Here is an 18715-nt window from a genome sequence, read left to right on the forward strand (position 1 = left end):
CGCCCTGACGTGCCAGTCGTTTAGATACTGGTAGACATGGTGACCCTGGGTCCTGAGAATGGCTGTCACTGCATTCATAAGCCTGGTGAAGACTCTGTGGGTTAAATTGAGGCCAAAGCGTAAAATCTTGTATTGGAAATGTAAGCCCATGATCCTGAACCTCAGGAAGGACCGATGTGGCTGCCATATCTGGATGGGAGGTACGCGTCCTTCAGTTCCAAGGAGCACATCCAGTCTCCCTTGCACAGTGTCTTCGCAATAAGTGCTGTGGTACCCATCTTAAACTTTTGAAGAGGAAGGGAAAGGTTCAGGTTAGAAAGGTCCAATACAACTCTCAGGCCAGCCTGATTCTTCTTGATTATGGCGAAAATCCTGGAGTAAAAGCCCGAGCCCCACTGGGAGGTCAGAACTTCTTCCACTGCTTGGCTTTCTACAAGCGATCGAATTTCCGCCAAAAGAGTTGTTCTCTCAACCTGTGGATTGGCGGAGAGGAGAGGGAGGAACCGATAGGCGGTAGCCCGTGGACACTACAGATAGAATCCAGGGGTCCGCAAACCTGGTGCACCAAGACAGTGTGTGAAGGGCAAGCCTGCCCCTCACCGGAGAAACGTGTACCCGGAGGGAAATGTCATGCCTTCTTTCCCTCTGAGGCTGGAGTCGAGGAGGGGGACTGAAAGAATCCCTTGTTGCCAGCCTTGTGTTTGCAGTGGTGCTGACTTGGAGATTGGTCCGGCTGCCTGAACCTTTGTTCCTGGAAGCCCCGGAAGCCACCAAAGACCCGCGCCTTGTCGGACCGCTGGTGCATCTGGGTGTACGTCTTGGGTATGGACTTGGAAACTGTTCTTATCAAGTTCCTCATCGGTGGTGGAATGGAGAGGTCACTACCCTCCAATGGAAGTTCCATTATGCGCTCCTGGACATCTGGGTTAAACTTGGTAGCCTGCAGCCATGCAGCCCTTCTCATGTCCGTGGCAAAGCAGATGACACGGCCTGAGGTGTCTCTATGCACCACCGTGGACTCCATGAGGTCTTGTGCCACCAACTTTGCTTCTACCAGCCCCCCCCTTGATTCGCGGCTGACTGTGTACCACAAGTTTTTTCAGGAAGTCGGCTATTTCCCACCAAAGCCTCTGGTTAACGGCTGCAAGCATGGCATCTGCATTTGTCAGACGAAGGTGCAGAGAGGCGTTGTAGTAGACCTTCTTTCCATACCCCTCCAAGATCTTCTCCTCCTTGCCTAGCAGGGCCAAAGTCGAGGTGGCCAAGGAAGACTGAGGCTTAGAGTAGATGGAGGTTGTGGCAGGATATGCAATAGGCCACGTCCCTGGTGAAGACCAATCCCACCTTGAAACTCATTCTCCCACCTGCTCTGCACCAAGGGGCAGTATCAGACGAGTAGCCATTTTGTCTGGCGCGGTGGCCATCTTGTTGGACTGCATGTCACGTGCCTGCGTCATGGTGCTTGATGCGCTGGGCCCAGGCCCCTCCAGGACTCTTGGTGATGGAGCTTGAGGCCTACCCTGCACACCTCAGGACGAGGCATGGTAGGTATTATGCTCTCGGCTGTGCTGCCGGTAGTGCTTCGTACAGGTGCCCCCTCAGACATTTGTCCGAGTGGATACCCAGTATAAGAACCTTGTGGTCCCTTAGCAATGTCCCTGGTAGGATCTAGTGACCCCCCCCCCCTCGGCCTGGCGGCTGGTAGTTGAAGCAGCCTCCGTACCCATGCTGGTGTTAGAACCTGAATGGTCCCTCCTGCTCTGATGTCTCCTTGGGAATGAGTCACCTTTCCGTGGTGCAGATAAAAAAAACCAGCCCCACCTTGGGCCTTGACTTGTGCCTGATGAAGACCTTCAAGTTCTCTGGAGGCGATTGTTTGAAGAGCTCCCTCCACCGAGCTAACCTGTTCTTCAGAGCACGCAGTGTAAGCGTGTCACACGTGGTACAACCCTCCCAGCCGTGATCGCGGCCAAGGCAGTGGAGGCAAAGAGCGTGGGGGTCTGACATAGGGAAGAGCCCTTTGCAGGCTGGACACCTGCTGAAGCCCAAGGACGTTGACATGCTGGGAGGAGCGTGGCGCCAAAGGACTGAGTACCTGAATAAAGACAAAAGACAAAGACAGTATCCGGGGAAGAGCGTGTGCAATTACAAGGCTGAAGCCAAATTCAGGAGCGCTGGTGAAGCGGTCCGCTCCCGTCGATGCGTAAAAGAGTACTGCGGAGTGGTGCTAGTGGGTGGAGTCAGGGGAGATGATGCTTCCAGGGCCGTGCCCCTGCGCACCTCTAAATTTAACAGGGAAGAAGATTTTTTCTAATGAAAAAGGTTGCATCTCCCGTCCCTAGTGGGGGACGCCCATGCAGTATGGAGGAAAGGGGACGGGCGTAGGAGTAGGTCCAGAGCCGATCAAGTATGGAGGGACCACTCGGCAAGCCAGGAAAGAGAAGCTTGCAGCATTCCTGAAAACCGGGAAGTGCGGGAAGGAAGAGCTGTGCTACCTGAAAGAGAATTATCACTGCGCAGCCGCTGCAGACCAAAGAAGGACCACGAGGGTCGGGGAAGCCCTGCAGCGGACCGCAGGCACCAAGGAAGACCTAGAGCCATTGCAGATACTGAGAAAAGGTACTCCAGTTTGCAGGAAGGTACTGAGGCCCCAAGAAGGTGGGTGAAAGCCCAGAGGGGAAAGAGAAGCCAAGAATACAGAGTCTGGGATCCTGACAGAGTGAAAGGAACTTTGTTATACTTTTGAGTTGCACAATAGTACTTGGCAGGGGAGTGAACCAAGTCTGTCAGAGAAACCAAGCAAGAAAGGAGAATCTGGGACCCGCAACCATGAGAGAAAGCATTTAAGAGTTTGTGGACAAATATTAAGGGGGTTTGGGACCGAGAGAGAAAAAAGAAGAAACTTTTGGGACATTACTAAGAGGGTTTGCAACCCAAAGAGAAGACAGTGGAAGATGTGGGCAAGGGCCTATTCCTGGAAGGATAGTGAACCAGGAATAGGGGAAGCCTTTAAAAGGGAAAGAGACTTCCTCCAAGGTGCATCTTCCCCGTGGCAGAACCTGGCCGGGGAGTACGTCAGGTCTGCCCAACACAAGTCCGTGGGTCGAGCTTGACACACAAATAAAGCCTGAGGCCATGGGAAGGGGGACATCCCCCCTGGCATTGATGAACATTGTGAAAGAAGCCAAGTGAAGGGAGACATTCCCCAGGCATAGTGAAGAGCCTGAGAAAGGCTAGGGCAAGGGAGTCCTTTCTCCAGGTTTTGATGAACAGTATGAAAGTAGCCAAGAGAAGGGAGTCATTTTCTTGGCATTGTGAAGAGTCCGAGAAAGGCCAGGGGAAGGGAATCGTCTCACCCTGGTGTTTGTGGACATTGTGTGAGAAGCCAAGGGAAGGGAATATTTTCATTGGCATTGTAAGAAGCCCAAGAAAGATCAGGGGAAAGGAGTCATTCCCCGGTTCCATGTGTTAATATCCCCGCAAAAATATTGTGATACAAAAATATCGCCATATTTATGCGGAGATGTTGAGGCATGGACCCTGCGGGGGATATCCCCGCAACCCCTTCATTATTTTTAAATGTGCGGGGGATACCCCTGCAAACCACGCTCCCACAAATGATCCCCCCAAAAAATATCGCCTATGGCGTTCCAGACGACCATATATACGGCGATATTTTTGGTGGGGATAATACGTAGGGATACCCATTCCTCCTGGCACTGTGAATTGCGTGTGAAACACCAGGTGAAGGAAGTCATTCATCCTGGCGCTGTAAAAAGTATTGAGGAACTTGAGGACGCTAAGGGGAAGAGGGAGTCATCCCCCTCTTAACAATGAAGATACAAGACTTTCTTTTTCTATGTGCATTGGTGGAGTGCGAAGCCAAAAAATCTTTTGAGACTTTTGGTTTTGACATGGTTAAAGACCTTTTCCTTTTCATCAAGTGAACTTTAGTTTATCATCCAGAGCAGGGGAGCCATTCCTCTGAACCAAGAAGATCACCCCTTTAGTTTGATATAGCGTGTACGGTTTTGACACGCAATGGTGGACCTCTTATTTTGGACAGGCATCCTGATGGAATCTTTAGTATTTGGTTGAGGCAGGGAAACCCCGATTACTAATAGGGACAGGTAGAGTTTTCCCTTTCTATTTTACATAATAACAGTCTGTAACCAAAAATATGGGACCTGTGTGTCGGTCTGCTACTTCTACACCCTTACATCATAAATGATTCATCCATGGAGGTTTGTGCCATCCAACTCCATTGCTGCATGATTGCATAGTTAAATACTTGATACGATGTGAGCTATTAAAATAGGGTCTGCTGTGCCGTGTGATGAAAAACATCATACAAATCGTAAGGTGTTTTCAAAAGATTACAGGTATTCTAGCAAAGTGGATACAATTCTTTAATTGGGTGTACATGCAGGTGGTTTGTAGTAGCTTTGAGCACGGTCTCATGTTGCTCAAGACATTAGATATGATGCAGCAATGAGCAGCAGTATGAAAAAAGGACATTGGCAGCATTAAAGAAATACAGCAAGGGGAGACACAAAGGTAATGCCACCAAGACATAGTGTAATCATTTGGTCACCAAAGTGTGAATAAACAGTTGTACAAATCAAAAGAAATGCAGTGAAGGACAGTAAAAGTGGCTAAAGGGTGTGTGATTAGCAGCCACAAACTGATCTGCCAAGTCTGAAGCCTTTCATCCTGGTGACCCCTTCACCAGTATTTCTCCCGTTCTGACGAGCTCTGAGGACAAGGGAGAATGGGTATATGCAGGGATTAAAATAAAGATCGCTTTGATATGTTGCTTGTAAAGACTACTGTACACTATCATATCTTTTAGCAACTGTGGCTTGCAATGGGCACCTGTTGTAAAATGCAACCAGATCTTGAGATAAGTAGCACTTGTGACCCCCTGACAGCATCTAGGTGAAGGCCAGTGGCGTAAATGAACTGGGGTTCTCTACACCCCCCCAAATTTATTGAACAGCAGATAGACTCTGGTTACCAGTTGATGATTGCACAGGAGAAAAGAAATGAAATCAGAGATACCAAGTAGGGACTGTGGGGAGATGGCAAAGGGTGTAAAAGTTTCAGCAGCACTTTTATCAGTTCCCCACTATAACATGAACCCCTAGGCAAAAAAAGCATATCTTGATTTCCGTTAATCTGGTTAGAGAAAATACGTCACAGGAGTAGCAACTGTGCAGTAATTGCTTAAACTCTATTGGTAGCGTGCAGAACCACTGAGGAGACTTCATGTGTGTCAGGAAGCTCATCGGCTGTCTACTGAGAAAATATGGGGAAAATAAACAAGAAATGTCACCCTGCTACCTACTTATTCCTCCTAGCAAAGTGTTCAGAGCACACACAAAGCCAAATGTTCTACCACATGCTGATTGTCCTATTGAATGAACTGGCTGAATTGACTATGTATGTTTTACTTTGGATCATTTGCAATGGGCACATACATATACCCACACATGTTGATCATTCTGTCCCCTGAAGACCTTAAGAATTCTTCCTAAACCGCTGATATGGAAACATCAACATCGGAAAAATTGAAAGTGGAGTTTCTACGACAGCAACCTGCAAACCCTAATGTCACCATACATACTATGGATGCACATATGAAAGAAACACATAAGGAAATTGTTTTAACTATAACGGAAATGCACATATTTACAGGCTGGCTATCTGGGGTGAAAAACAAAGTTGGAAAGGTGGATAGAATACAGCACCTTCAAGCACAGGTTGATGAACTAAAAACAACTTGCATCAAGCTCAAAGGCTACCATAAAAGACACACACCGCTTTCTTTTGGCTGTGCCGAGAAAGTGAAGGGAGAAAACATGGTGGCTTTTTAGGGGAGGTGAAATTGACAAATGCGACCCTGCAGATACAATTCACTTCTCCAATTGAGGGCAGGCACCTCAAATATTTGCTTTATGTAGGGAATAGGAGTCCATCATACAGAATAGACAAAACATCTCAGTTTCAGCAAATTTCTCGAGAGAAACAATGGCAATCTTGAAGAGATTTCAGGTATCTATACCACAACTGCATAAATTGAACATTAGATGTCGGCTTTTGAAACTAGTAAAGATGCTGATCAGGAACAACCACAACATGATGGAATTCATTGACCTGCATAGGGGTTCCTGCAAAATCAAGCAGATGCAGCAATAGATGTCTTAGAACAATCCAGGGAGGAATTACGAGGGTTAGATCCCACTGCAATTCGTGAGAAAAGCTGAACCTATGCCCAGGCATGAGATGAGTGGAGAAAGCTGATCACAGATGAAAGACCCAAACGCTGACAACTGGGGATATTGTCAGAGACATTCAGATCACCATTAAAAGGCACACAACAAGATGCAACAGAGGGCTGATAGGAGTGATGGATCCATGAGGAGACCTGAAGGAGGATTCAGGGATTTGCTGGGGCTGCACTGATGCAAGATCTCATCAGTCTGAGAGGTATGGTTTATTTGCTATAGTCAAAGGTAGACAATCATTTCATTATCAGCACCCTGGACTGCAAGAAGGGAGACTTATGTTACATTTTGTGGCCATCTGAATTAATCACATCTATTTGCATTTTATTAGTAGTATGGAAAGTATGCCGAGTGATTTTACAGATTATCTATAAGAAGGCATATGACTTGAATTATGCCCTTAATATTGTTACTGTTCTTATTCAAATAATACATGGACTGGTTAGTCTGCTGTCTCCATTGTTCTTCACCCTAGCTCTATAGCCTGTGCCATTAGCCAGAAGGCAAAAGCCTTACTATATGCAGTGCAAAGACTCCAGCAGGAGACATTAAAGCACTTCTCTATGCTAATGGCATTATGTTGACTTCATCTGATCAAGGCACCTCCACCACTAAAGAGTTACATTTCGGGATACAAAATGAATTAGGAAATGTGGGAGGCACGGCCACTGAATGCCTAGACTTGTGAGCGGATATTAGGTGGAGTGCAAATTTAATAGGTACTGTCATAGCATAAAAAGCTAGAAATTGATCTGAAATAAGGGCTAAGCGGTGTGACAATGAGAAATGTGGAATCCAACTGGCGGAAATACACCGTTTTGCTCCACTGGCTTCCCTAGATTAAACCAAATCTTCAGTGGCTGCAGTTTAGTGTCCCGTTGCCTTTAACAGAGAATTGATTTACATAACTGAGGAAAAATGCTTCAGTAGTCAGATTGAAATTGGTGGAATTTAATATTCTACAAGGGTGGCATTGCAGGGCTATCGAGAGGCATTGACTACTGGACATGCCCAGTGATATTCTACACATTTTGTGTGAATGCCCCACGTTGAAGCAACACTAGATGTCAGTAAAAGAACAGATTGTGGCAAGGAGAGGAAACAATCCTGGACAGGTGTGTATACCTCAAGACCTGACTGGGGCGATGAGTGGCGGGTATTTCCAGCAGTCCTAGTTATAAAACAGAGAAGCATGTTGCTATGCGGAAAGAAGAGCCCCCACCATTGGCCTTTGTGAAGAAGAAATGGTGAGGCAAGCATGATATAACCAAGTGATATGTGGGCACTTGTCGAGAAGCAGACTTTATTGGTAACATGGGTGCAATTCCTGATCCTGGGACCAATGTGCATGGCACTGCCAAGTCTCAGGACATCATTCCAGGAGTTTAGACCAATGACTTGACTCAAGGTTAGTAGACCCTGCATTGAACATCCTTGGATTGACAGTCAGGACACCGAATGACTACATTTAGCAAGGGGGCGTTCACATAACATGGGGAGGGGATACTTAACTCCACTATTTATGACAACCCGATGATGAGTGTTTAAGCTGCACATTTCTGGATTGTTTTTTTCTTCTTTGACAAATACGTTGCTTGTTCTTTTGTTTGTTAGTTTATTTATTTATTTATAAATTGCACCAAACCCGGAGGTATCTGGGCACATTACATGGTTGCAAAGGATACATACAAGACAGTCATAAAGCAATAAAGTATTTACAAATATAAGTACATATACTTAAATGATAATACAAATATTATATATGTAGCATATAGGAATATACAAGGAGCATGAACTGATTTAAGAGTTATACATCAAGGGACAAGAGCCAAGATTTTGTGTTCTTCCTGAAACTATAGTAGGAGGGTTCTGCTCTAAGGTTAACGGATAAAGAATTCCACAGTTTAGCGGCCATCATTGAAAAACTGCTTCCACCTGCTTTCTGTAGTTTATATCTAGGTACATTCAGGCAGTTTGAGTGAATAGTTCTCGTGGGGCGTTCGGAGTTCTTTTTGGTAAATATGTCAGCTAGATATTTAGGGGCGGAATTAGCAAGGCATTTATGTGTGAGAGTTTAACGATTTGAAGCTGATTCGATCTTTGACTGCGAGCCAGTTTGTACTACGTCTGACCGCTGGATGTGCTGAGTTCGGATAATGTTGAACACTGATCTTATGATTGTTCTGTAGGGTTTGAAGTTTGGTTATGTTGTATTTGCTGGAGCCTAGATATAAGGCGTTGCAGTAGTCTAGTTTGGCTAGAATTCTTAAAATGTGAATTGTGTTATTCCATGAACACATCCTGAGACCCGGATTTGTACACCAGCTCATTACAATTTTCTAAATGCTATGTACCAAGTACCGTGCAAGTACCGCTTGGCCGCTGCCTGCTGCCCGTTGACCACTGTGTGCCGTTCGACTACTTTTGGATCTCTACTTTATCAAAGGACTTCAAATCCCAGCAGGCTGTGCAACAACTGCTGACACACCCCCTTGGAGGCGTGTATTTATTTGAATCTCCGCGCGCACCGCGCGCGCGCACCGTACCAAGTACCGTGCAAGTACCGCTTGGCCGCTGCCTGCTGCCCGTTGACCACTGTGTGCCGTTCGACTACTTTTGGATCTCTACTTTATCAAAGGACTTCAAATCCCAGCAGGCTGTGCAACAACTGCTGACACACCCCCTTGGAGGCGTGTATTTATTTGAATCTCCGCGCGCACCGCGCGCGCGCACCGTACCAAGTACCGTGCAAGTACCGCTTGGCCGCTTAGCCGCGAAGTTGCAGCGTTGCGGCGAATGATTTTGACCCTAAATCATTTACTTACTTTTATTTACTCAATTTTACCTAGCAAATTTGGTTTATTTTTAAGTTTGACTCATTGCAATATTATGATTTAGCTTCTTTATCGTTCACGATACTTAGCTGTGAGTAATAGGCCTTCTACCTCTGCAGTTGTGAAAAAACCAGTATTTAGTTCTACCTCCGTTGAAGCTAATTTCTCCTTTTATGCGTTCATACACTTTGAAAACTAACATGCCTGAGGTACCTGATTTACCACTTACTCCAACAAACAGCTTTTCCAAAACTGTTAACAAAACCAACCGTCTGGCCACTCGAAAAAGCATAACACTTACACCAGTGCCCAAAACCTCCTTAGCGAAGTATGATATTCGCTCTTTTTGTGCGCAGCCTACAAGTCATGTACAGGCCGCTATCTCGGCCCCAGTTCCATCAGAAAAGATTTTAAATAATACCTCCCTAACTTTAAAGCAAATACAGCCGTTACAAGCTCGCTCTTTACAAAATGAAGAACAGTGCATGTCGGATAACACCATTTTACAAACCATCACGTCTCCGACTACCAACCCAAAACAATATGCACTCCTACCATCTGTGGCTGAAGAAGAAGATCAAAACGAAGTGTTTCTTAATACACCGTCATGTGCCTCCAATATGATCCAGAACTCTTCTGTGATGTCAAATACACCGGATCACCGCGCACCGTGTTCCATGGACTCTAGTGTTTCTTCGGTAGTCTCTTTCATACAACCCACTCCTCGACGACGTTTAACATCTCCTGAACACCCGACAACTTCTATTAACAATGGCCTCTTAGAGATCACCCTCACAGCGGTAAACACCACGATCAAAAGTTTATACAATATGTTTGAAACTCTGGAAAAAAAAAATTAATCATCAATCAAAGCAAATCGACAAAATTGCAACGTGGATACAATTGCACCCCTATATGAATCAATCAAAACCACATAATGACATAGAGGATGTACATTCCCATGCAATTTTAATTGAGGATGAAATCCAAGAAACTGCAGTTCCTGCTATACCTGGTATCATCCGTCCGGTGGAAAGTTCTACACACACCAATCACGATCCAAATGCATCATGGATTAGTGTTGACAAAATATCTACAAGCCCACCTTCGATAACTTCAGCAACCTATGATGTCTTTAAAAAACAAGCTCATCAGGGCCCTTCTGCAAGAACTCTTATTACAAGACCACGTCATATCATACAAAAATCAAGACGAATGATGAAAGCGAAAGCACGTTTAGTGATGAATGACGCCACCCAAAAAAAAGCTCTTACTAACATTCAATTTAGTTCTACTGCTCAACAAACAGAAACAACAAACCAAATCAGAGCGACGCCAAATGAACATCGAGTACCATCAACAACTATTATGCTTCCTGCTCCAAAACAAGGCACCAAATCCCCAAGTGAGTCCCAGATAAATACTAATACTACTCAGACGCAACTAACCCATCCATCTTCACACTCACCCTTGAATGCACTGATCGCCTTATCTGAAGAAACGGAAGATCTCAGGACGAATACTGCTCCTAACTCCAAAAATCAACCAACACAATTTTGCCCAGCTGTATCATCGTCATTACCACTCACGAAAACATCTCTCAGTGCGGACTCTGATCGAAACTATATTTCTGAAAGAGCTGAAGAAATTAAAGCAGCTGTAGATGAATATTTATATCATCGTTCACTACACTCTAACTTCAACCACCCCAGACAAGCAACAAACTGGGAATCACACTTACAAATACAGGATGAAAATTATCCCATAGAAAATGATTGGCCACATGTAGCCCATTCGAAATGTCAATTAACAGGACCACGATCCATCTTGACTAACGACGTGCAGAACAAGAAAACAGTCCAATTTGCACCAGTTGAACAACCAATAAAAAAGACACAGATAATTCCTCCAAAAAAAGAAATTAAGAAGAACAAATTTCATAACTTCCATACTCTTATCTTGAAATGTCGCAATGCTCCACATCCTCAGTATGATCTGTCCAGAACAAGTGTTCTCAACATATTTAGCGAACTACCAGTGCTGGAAGATATTTCATCATCTGACATCGACCAAGTTGAATTTCTGTGCGATAGCAATCTTTCAATCGTCCGTCTTTGGATCAGATCTGGTCTTGTGTTAAACACCTTATGGCGAGCAAAAATGGCCCTTTTCGATATGGGATTTTTATTGGCACTAGACCCTGAAAGAAGCCAAAACGAACAACAAGAGCACAAACCAAAACAAAATCATTATACACAAAACAATCAACGACAAGAAGCATGTACATGCGCTTTCTGCAACTTATCAACCAAAACATAACCATCAATGAGCTCGTCTGGACAAAACATCACCTTGATCTCATGGAATTCACGAGGCTTTCGACATTTATTAAATCAAGAACAGAGTTGTATAAACAACTATGAGATAGTAGCACTTCAAGAAACATGGATCACACAAACCCCATTATGGGATGAACATACTGTGGTACATATTCCAGCAATCACTTCCTCAAAAGGTCGACCTATGTCAGGCTTATTAGTGGCTGTCAGAATTACATCAGGCCTTAAACTCCACGCCTGGGCTTCTCCGAACAACTTCATGCAACTAGTCGAAATCTCGAGAGGTCCCGTGCATATTGCATTAATTAATCTGTATCGCAACCCAGCGGCAATTCCTGACAAGATCTTTTATAAAGATTTATCCAATTTATTAGAAATAATCTCGAAAACTTCGAACATCTCAACCATTATAATTGCTGGTGATTTCAACCTACATGATATGTCCACATTCAAAAGAACCTCGTCGCCAGATATTATTAGAGCCCAAAACTTCATGACTGAGTGGAATTTATTTCTTGCGAATGGCTCGCTTCCAGGTGACATACCATCTCGACCCACGTGGCACAGAGGCAAATCTACAAGTACTATCGACTATCTATTTCTTTCTGAAGACTTATTCATGAAGGCTCAAAAATTTGAAATCATACAACAATCCACAAGTGATCACAATATGCTACTATTGACTTGGCCTTGGACAGAATTCCAAGCAGATCCACAACATCGAATGATGCCAAATCTACAAATTAATAATGCTAAAACAAGATTTAAATGGACCCGAGACAAGCTAACAGCAATGGAAAGAGCATTTCAAGTACAAACAAACTCCCCTATGTTTCAATCTTATCCAACAGTTCTGAACATGTTCAATGAGGTACACCATATACATCTTATCTCATCAAAAAAAAAAAACAAACATGTCTATGACCACCAATTACAGAAGGTGAAATCCGCTTACAGAAAAGAATTAAGACAAACGCGAACCCTACCAACAGATCAACAACAACGAATCAAAAGAAATCTAAAATGCAAATACAAAAACTGGATACGTGGTCATAAAGCCTCCATGTTTCAAAAAGACAGTGAAAATTTCATGAACCTAGCTCGCACCAAAAATACAGCTCAAATATGGTCCCTTTTGAATGAAACTGCTGTCCACAAACAAGTCGATACACAACTAAATGGTGTGACAGAGAGAGAATGGATAAAACACTTTTCCAAATTATATCATGATGAAAATTTTGTACATTATCATTATCTAACTCCAAGCAATGCACCATGGAATCTTGACATTTCTATAGAAACCATCGAAAGCTTCATAACTAAGGCCTCTTCATCTCGAGCGGCGGGACCCGATGGCCTAACAAACCAAATGATGAAAGAACACCCACATGCATGGGCTAGGATCTTATACAATATATTCCAACAGATTCTATATACAAAAACTATACCTGCATCATGGTGCACGTCATTAATAGTCCCTATCTTCAAAAATGGAAACCGTGAAGCCCCTTCCAACTATCGCCCCATCGCTCTTCTGGACACCCCGAGCAAAATTTTTTGTAGATTTGTTTTGCGAGATTTTAACCAATGGACTCTGGAAACCCAACATCGAGACCCAAATCAAACGGGCTTTGTCCCAGGCATGGGAACAGCTGTTAACTTAATTACATTACATGCTCTAAAAAAACAAGCACATGAGACCAAGACGCCTATATATTTTGCATTTATTGATTTACAAGCAGCCTTTGACTCTATCTCTAGAGGCAAACTCATTGACAAGCTCATTGAGGAAGAATGTCCCCCTACCTTGATTGATATCATTCATGCGTTACATTTTGAAACATCAATACGTATCAGACTGTCAATAATGGGTCTATTATCTGCTTCTATTAAAACATCAAAAGGGTTAAAACAAGGCTGTCTACTAGCATCCGCCTTATTTAACTTTTATATTCAAAATATAAAAAAGATTTTCAGAGAAATAGCATCAGATTCTCCTAAGCTAAACAATGTGATTATACAAGCCCTTTGGTATGCCGACGATCTAGTACTCATATCAAAAACACCTAGTGGCCTACAAAAACTTTTGACGGCCCTATCACAATATTTTGACCTAAACGAACTCACTATAAACATGAAAAAATCACAAATAGTGCAATACGTCCCAAAAAGATCCTTGAACAATAGAATGAACTGGCAAATTAAAGACGTCCAACTTGATATTGTTAGAAACTATACATACTTAGGATTGGCTTTTGATGATGTCCCTAACATCGACACCCAAAAACTCATCATTGCAAATAAGGTGATCCCAGCCATATCGCAAACCAGGATAATTCTGTATAAATTTGGCAAATTTTCAATAGCCCCGGCAATTGAATATTGGCGACAAAAAATCACGCCCACTCTTCTCTATGGACTAGAAACCAGAACATATATTGAAAATTCATTCTTCGAAAAAATCGAAGCAAAATATTGGCGATACTTATTAAGAGTCCCAAACTGTACACCTGGTTCTTGGTTGCGATATGAGCTGGGACTCACCTCTTTACATGCCAGATATCACTGGCAATTATGTGCACTCTTTAGGAAATGTATAGTTTATGACAAGAATAACACCTTGTTAGCAACTATTTCAGATTATATGTTCCATTCTAAACACTGTTTTGCTCAAAACTGGACGAAGAATGTAATAGTAATATTGGCTAGGGTGGAAACTACGCTTGAAATGCTAATTAACAATCCGAATCATGTCAAAAAAAAAATCTTTAGGCAAGATTGGATAACTACCCGTACCAACTGTCTTTTATATAAACATTTTAATGCACAAGCATTTCCGGACAAAAAAATGGGAGTAACTGAGACCTACTTACTTAAAGCTCCAAATCCTAACCTACGATCAGCGATCCTACGTCTACGCTTGAATTTGTGGCTCACTCGAGATATTCAAGCTCAGAGAAAACAGCTAAATTCAAAAAGTAATTACTGTCGATTTTGCTCTAACACTTCTATTCGGGAAACACTCGAACATCTTGTTATGAAATGTACTGCATTATGTAAGTTGAGAACGATACACTATGCTAAGCATTTGCTCTACATGTCTCATATATTACCTGAACATAGATGGTTAACCATACTCACAACTGAGAATATGAGTCTATACATAGCCACAACCAACTTTTTGTATGCTCTAAAACTAGAAGATGAATCTACCCCTACTGAAATATAACATGAAGAAGGCTTCTATGATGACTTGTGAACTGGCGCGAAGTTTACCACTTCATACGATGTAATGTCATGTGATGATCTACATATAGCTGTTATGTTTTAATGTTTTAAGCTGGTTAAGTAAGTAAGTATAAGTACGAGTTTTACAAAATTGTTTAATTTTATGATCTTGTGTTTGACACATGCACATTGTATGAATGATTGCCTATGTGAAAACCCGATGACAATGAATTAAGTATTTGCTTGGTTTTATTATTCTTTGTACAAATTGAAAAGTTGAGTAATCAACTAAACCAATAAAAAAAAAAAAAAAAAAAAAAAAAAAATGCTATTTGATTACAAAATAATTATAATAGTAATTTAAGGTATTAAAAGGCGAAAACATAAAGAAAAAAAGCTTATTACTGGAACTCAATGAGGGGTTTTATTTATTTTCACGTTTTGTAGTGGTTGTGCAAAGCATTGCCCCGAAGTGTGCAAATTTCAGTGGAGGATGTGAAAAGTTTGTCACTGGTCTGAAAAACATAGAACAGGGTGTGCATTGAATTGAAGATGGAGCCTTCAATGTAGAAGCAGTGTGGGAGGGGAACAAGGGACAGTCACTTCACAGAGACAAGTTTTCAGGAGTTTATGGAAAGTCCAGTACGATTGTTCAGCTCTTAGGGTCGGTGGAAGGAAGTTCCACCGCTTAGCTGCCACGACCAACAAACTCGAGGCACCTGCTTTCGACGATTTACATCTGGCCATGGTGAGCAAAGTAAAGTCAAGTAAATACTGTCGCTTTCGGTGCAATACGTGACTGGTCTAATTTACAAAATATTTCTTGGTGTAACGTATTGAGGTTAATGTCACACACCATGCGAGTAAGTGGCAGCAGCATGAACAATTATTTTTCTGCTGGTGTGTAAACAGGTACTGAAATCCAGGGCCATCTTGACTTCAGGCATGGGTTACAACCCTTATCAAAAACAATCCAAATATCAGGGATAATACTTAAAAAAAAACAAGTGTGCTAGTGGTTGCGATCCTCTAAGTTCTATTTGTGGCCCAAACATAAAAATAGCACTTTGCATTTGTGATAAAGACTGTTGCTTGATGATAGCTTTCAAGAGAGGACTTCTTTTCTTCAAACTCAATAATGGAGCGCACCGTCGTAACCAAGGGAATGGTTGCGAGTGAACGTATGCTGAATCTGTGGCGTGTGAAGTGATGTGGCACCAGTCGGGCACCCTTCTCCAACCGTACCAAGGAGTGTACTAAGGCACTGATGCAAACTAATAGGGAGCACATGATCAATATGTCTCAGTATTTACTACATTCGATCAGAATGAGAATCATTACCTCGCTGACACTGTTTTCAAACTGCAGCGCCTTGCTGTTTTGTGGATTCGGAATGTCAGGGTAAAAAGTTTCCTTGAGCCTTTGGGAAAAAAGAAACATTGTTACAACAATCGTTTTCCAACTGAAAAAACAAAAACAGGGCAAAGAAATGGTTCAGTACAAAAGAACCTAGTATAAAACTGGACAAAGATTCAGAGAAAAAAAAGAAACTGTCAAGTAAACAGACCTGTGACATCAGTTTCCCTGTGCCTGTACGGCATTCACAATTGCGTCTTGATATGTTTTAAGTAATATCCAGACACATTAAAGCATCATGAACAAGTGACTCGAGGATGGAAGCCAGAAGCCAAACAGAAAAACAGACTTTTGCTTCTAGTTCACATTTTTCTTGGTTCTGTGTACTGGCACAGGCGACTGATGCAATACAAATACTGTACATACATAATAGTGGCAATAACATGTCTAAAAACCAGTTAAGGTTACGACCTGTACAAAGAAGAAGTCTATAAAGGTTGGAAATGTTAGCGTTAAAGTGGAAACTTCAGTCCTAATGAAGTATTCACCCAATGCAAACAAGTCAATCACATTACACATCTAACCTTAACCCCACACTCCATCACCACACATCCATCATGGCTGCATGCTAGCTAACAATCAAAGTAAGTACTTTGCATGATCAGGAGGGCTGTGTGTAAGTTGAATCCAGGCTTATTGCTTGCAATTGTCCGTGTGTAGTAGGCATGGCCGACTGATTGTCATGTGTGGTTGTGTATGTGGGAGGAAGAGGGGGTGAAAGGCTTGGTGTTTGTGCGGAGTATGTATTTGTGTACAGTGTGTGTGGGGGGTTGTGTGTGGAGCTTGTACGCATAGTGAGCACAACTGCATTCTCTGCGTATTGTGCTTACCTGTTTTCCAAGTGTGTTGTGCGTGTGTACGTTCATTTCAAGCATAGTGTTGGAGGGCATTCAATGGGGGGGGTGTGTGTGTGCATGTGTGTGTGTATTTGCAATGTCTGAGGGCTCACCATTTGTGGGAGTATGTAAGGGAGGTGGTCACGGTCTATGGTGGATGGATCTGTGTGCATAATATGTGGGTGAGTGTATGCGAAACTATATTAAATGTAGTGTCCATGCTTACTGTGTATACTAGTAATTCGAGTGAATTCCATGTACATACATTAATCTGAAGCATATTGTTGGCAAGGCATTTTGTCTGGGGGCAGAGGGTAATGTCTGTCTTTTTTGCTTATTAGTTTTGTGAATTTAGTGTATGTGAATATGCTCATTCTGCGCGTATTGCTGGTGGGCACGGGGTGGGTGTGAATGCACATGTCCAATCTGCAAACGTGTGCAGTCACTTGAACGCTCAACCTTCTGCACAGATCTGATTTACAGATTTTCATTTAAAAAATGAACAGCTCGACTTTGGCTGATCCTTTTTTTAATTCATACAACAGCTCCATCTTTTGGAAGTCAGTGTTTAGCACATTTTTATGGGGAATCTTACTATGACTAAAACTAAGTCAGTCAACTCAGAGTTTGTGAAGTAGAGTTAAGTGCAGTTAGGATATTTTGTACCCTTATAACTTTTTACACAATGACGTTTTAGTTACTATGACAATGGGCCTAAGACAAGCTTCTGGCAGCTCTGTGAATTTTACTATTTCTGTGATATTTTTCTGGTGCTCTTTTGCACTTATCGCAAATAACTACGAATGGTGGCTAGCACCCTAAAATGGCTGTTCCACAAGATTTTTGCTTGTTCTTTGGCCTTCTTCACATCTTCTTAGGTCTAGAAATGCCACATATAGTAACCCCTTTCCCATGGAAAGCTGCTGCTTTCGTAGGAAAGTGGGTTTTGTGTGTGTGAGTCAGAAGAGGGTCCTGGGACTGTCTGGTCCCAGTGCACATACTCTGGCGCCCAAACGTCTGTTGCTCAATGGATGTGAGGACTAGTGGTTGTCTAGTAGTGGACAACCCTGCATTGTTTGAATGTTGCAGATCCTTACCATTGGTGGGCTTGGGCTGGCTCCAAGCCGGAACCTTGGATAAAGGGAGGGCTCCAGCAGCTTTTCAACAGATCATCGTTCGAACCAAGACTTCTATGAAGAAGAGAAACCCACTGACAATCAGAGGACGACCCCTGCAACTGTCAAGCATCAACTCCAGTGATTGGACCGGTGGGAATAACCAGTCTTGACCCCGGCTCGAAGATCTGTGCCTTGGAAGCCTTCGGAAGTGTCCCTGGATCACCGGATGGATTGACCAGCTCTCCTTTGGGCTACCTCACTGCAGCCATTGTTGTTTAGATCAGAGCCTTGGTAGGGACTTGTCATAACTTCAACTTACGTCACAAGTCATCTGTCCTCGCAATTTCAGCCATTTCATCACAAGGGAAGCTGTGCTGGGGCTGCTTCTGTGTTTACCACAAGACGATCGCCTGTTGCCACCTGACAGTGATGATCTCCGCTGGAACAATCTTTCGGCGCGCCAGTGAGGTGTTTTGAAGCATCTGCACTGCTGAAGTCTACAACTTTTCTTCATGTGGGGTCTTCTTTTGGAAGCTGACTGTAACAGTCTGCCGAGCAATGCAACCAGTTCCTGACCTAAAAACTGACCTCTGCCACCGGAGACTCTTACTTCCTCTGAGCCAAGGACAGTAAATAACGAAGACCTGCAGTGGAATT

At 43.1% G+C, this 18715-nt stretch overlaps 1 protein-coding gene across 3 annotated transcripts in view; it reads right to left on the reverse strand.

The window, feature by feature from the left end:
- Positions 1-18715, reverse strand: part of LIFR (LIF receptor subunit alpha) — a 624070-nt gene that overhangs the window by 21544 nt on the left and 583811 nt on the right. For all 3 annotated transcript variants that reach the window (XM_069627155.1, XM_069627156.1, XM_069627157.1), the window contains exon 20: positions 16030-16108. In XM_069627155.1, coding sequence (XP_069483256.1) covers positions 16030-16108 — 79 coding nt within the window. The remainder of the gene's footprint in view (positions 1-16029; positions 16109-18715) is intronic.

Source organism: Ambystoma mexicanum, chromosome 6p (genome assembly GCF_040938575.1).
Source record: "Ambystoma mexicanum isolate Mex_15411 chromosome 6p, UKY_AmexF1_1, whole genome shotgun sequence".
NCBI classification, from domain to species: Eukaryota; Metazoa; Chordata; class Amphibia; order Caudata; family Ambystomatidae; genus Ambystoma; species Ambystoma mexicanum.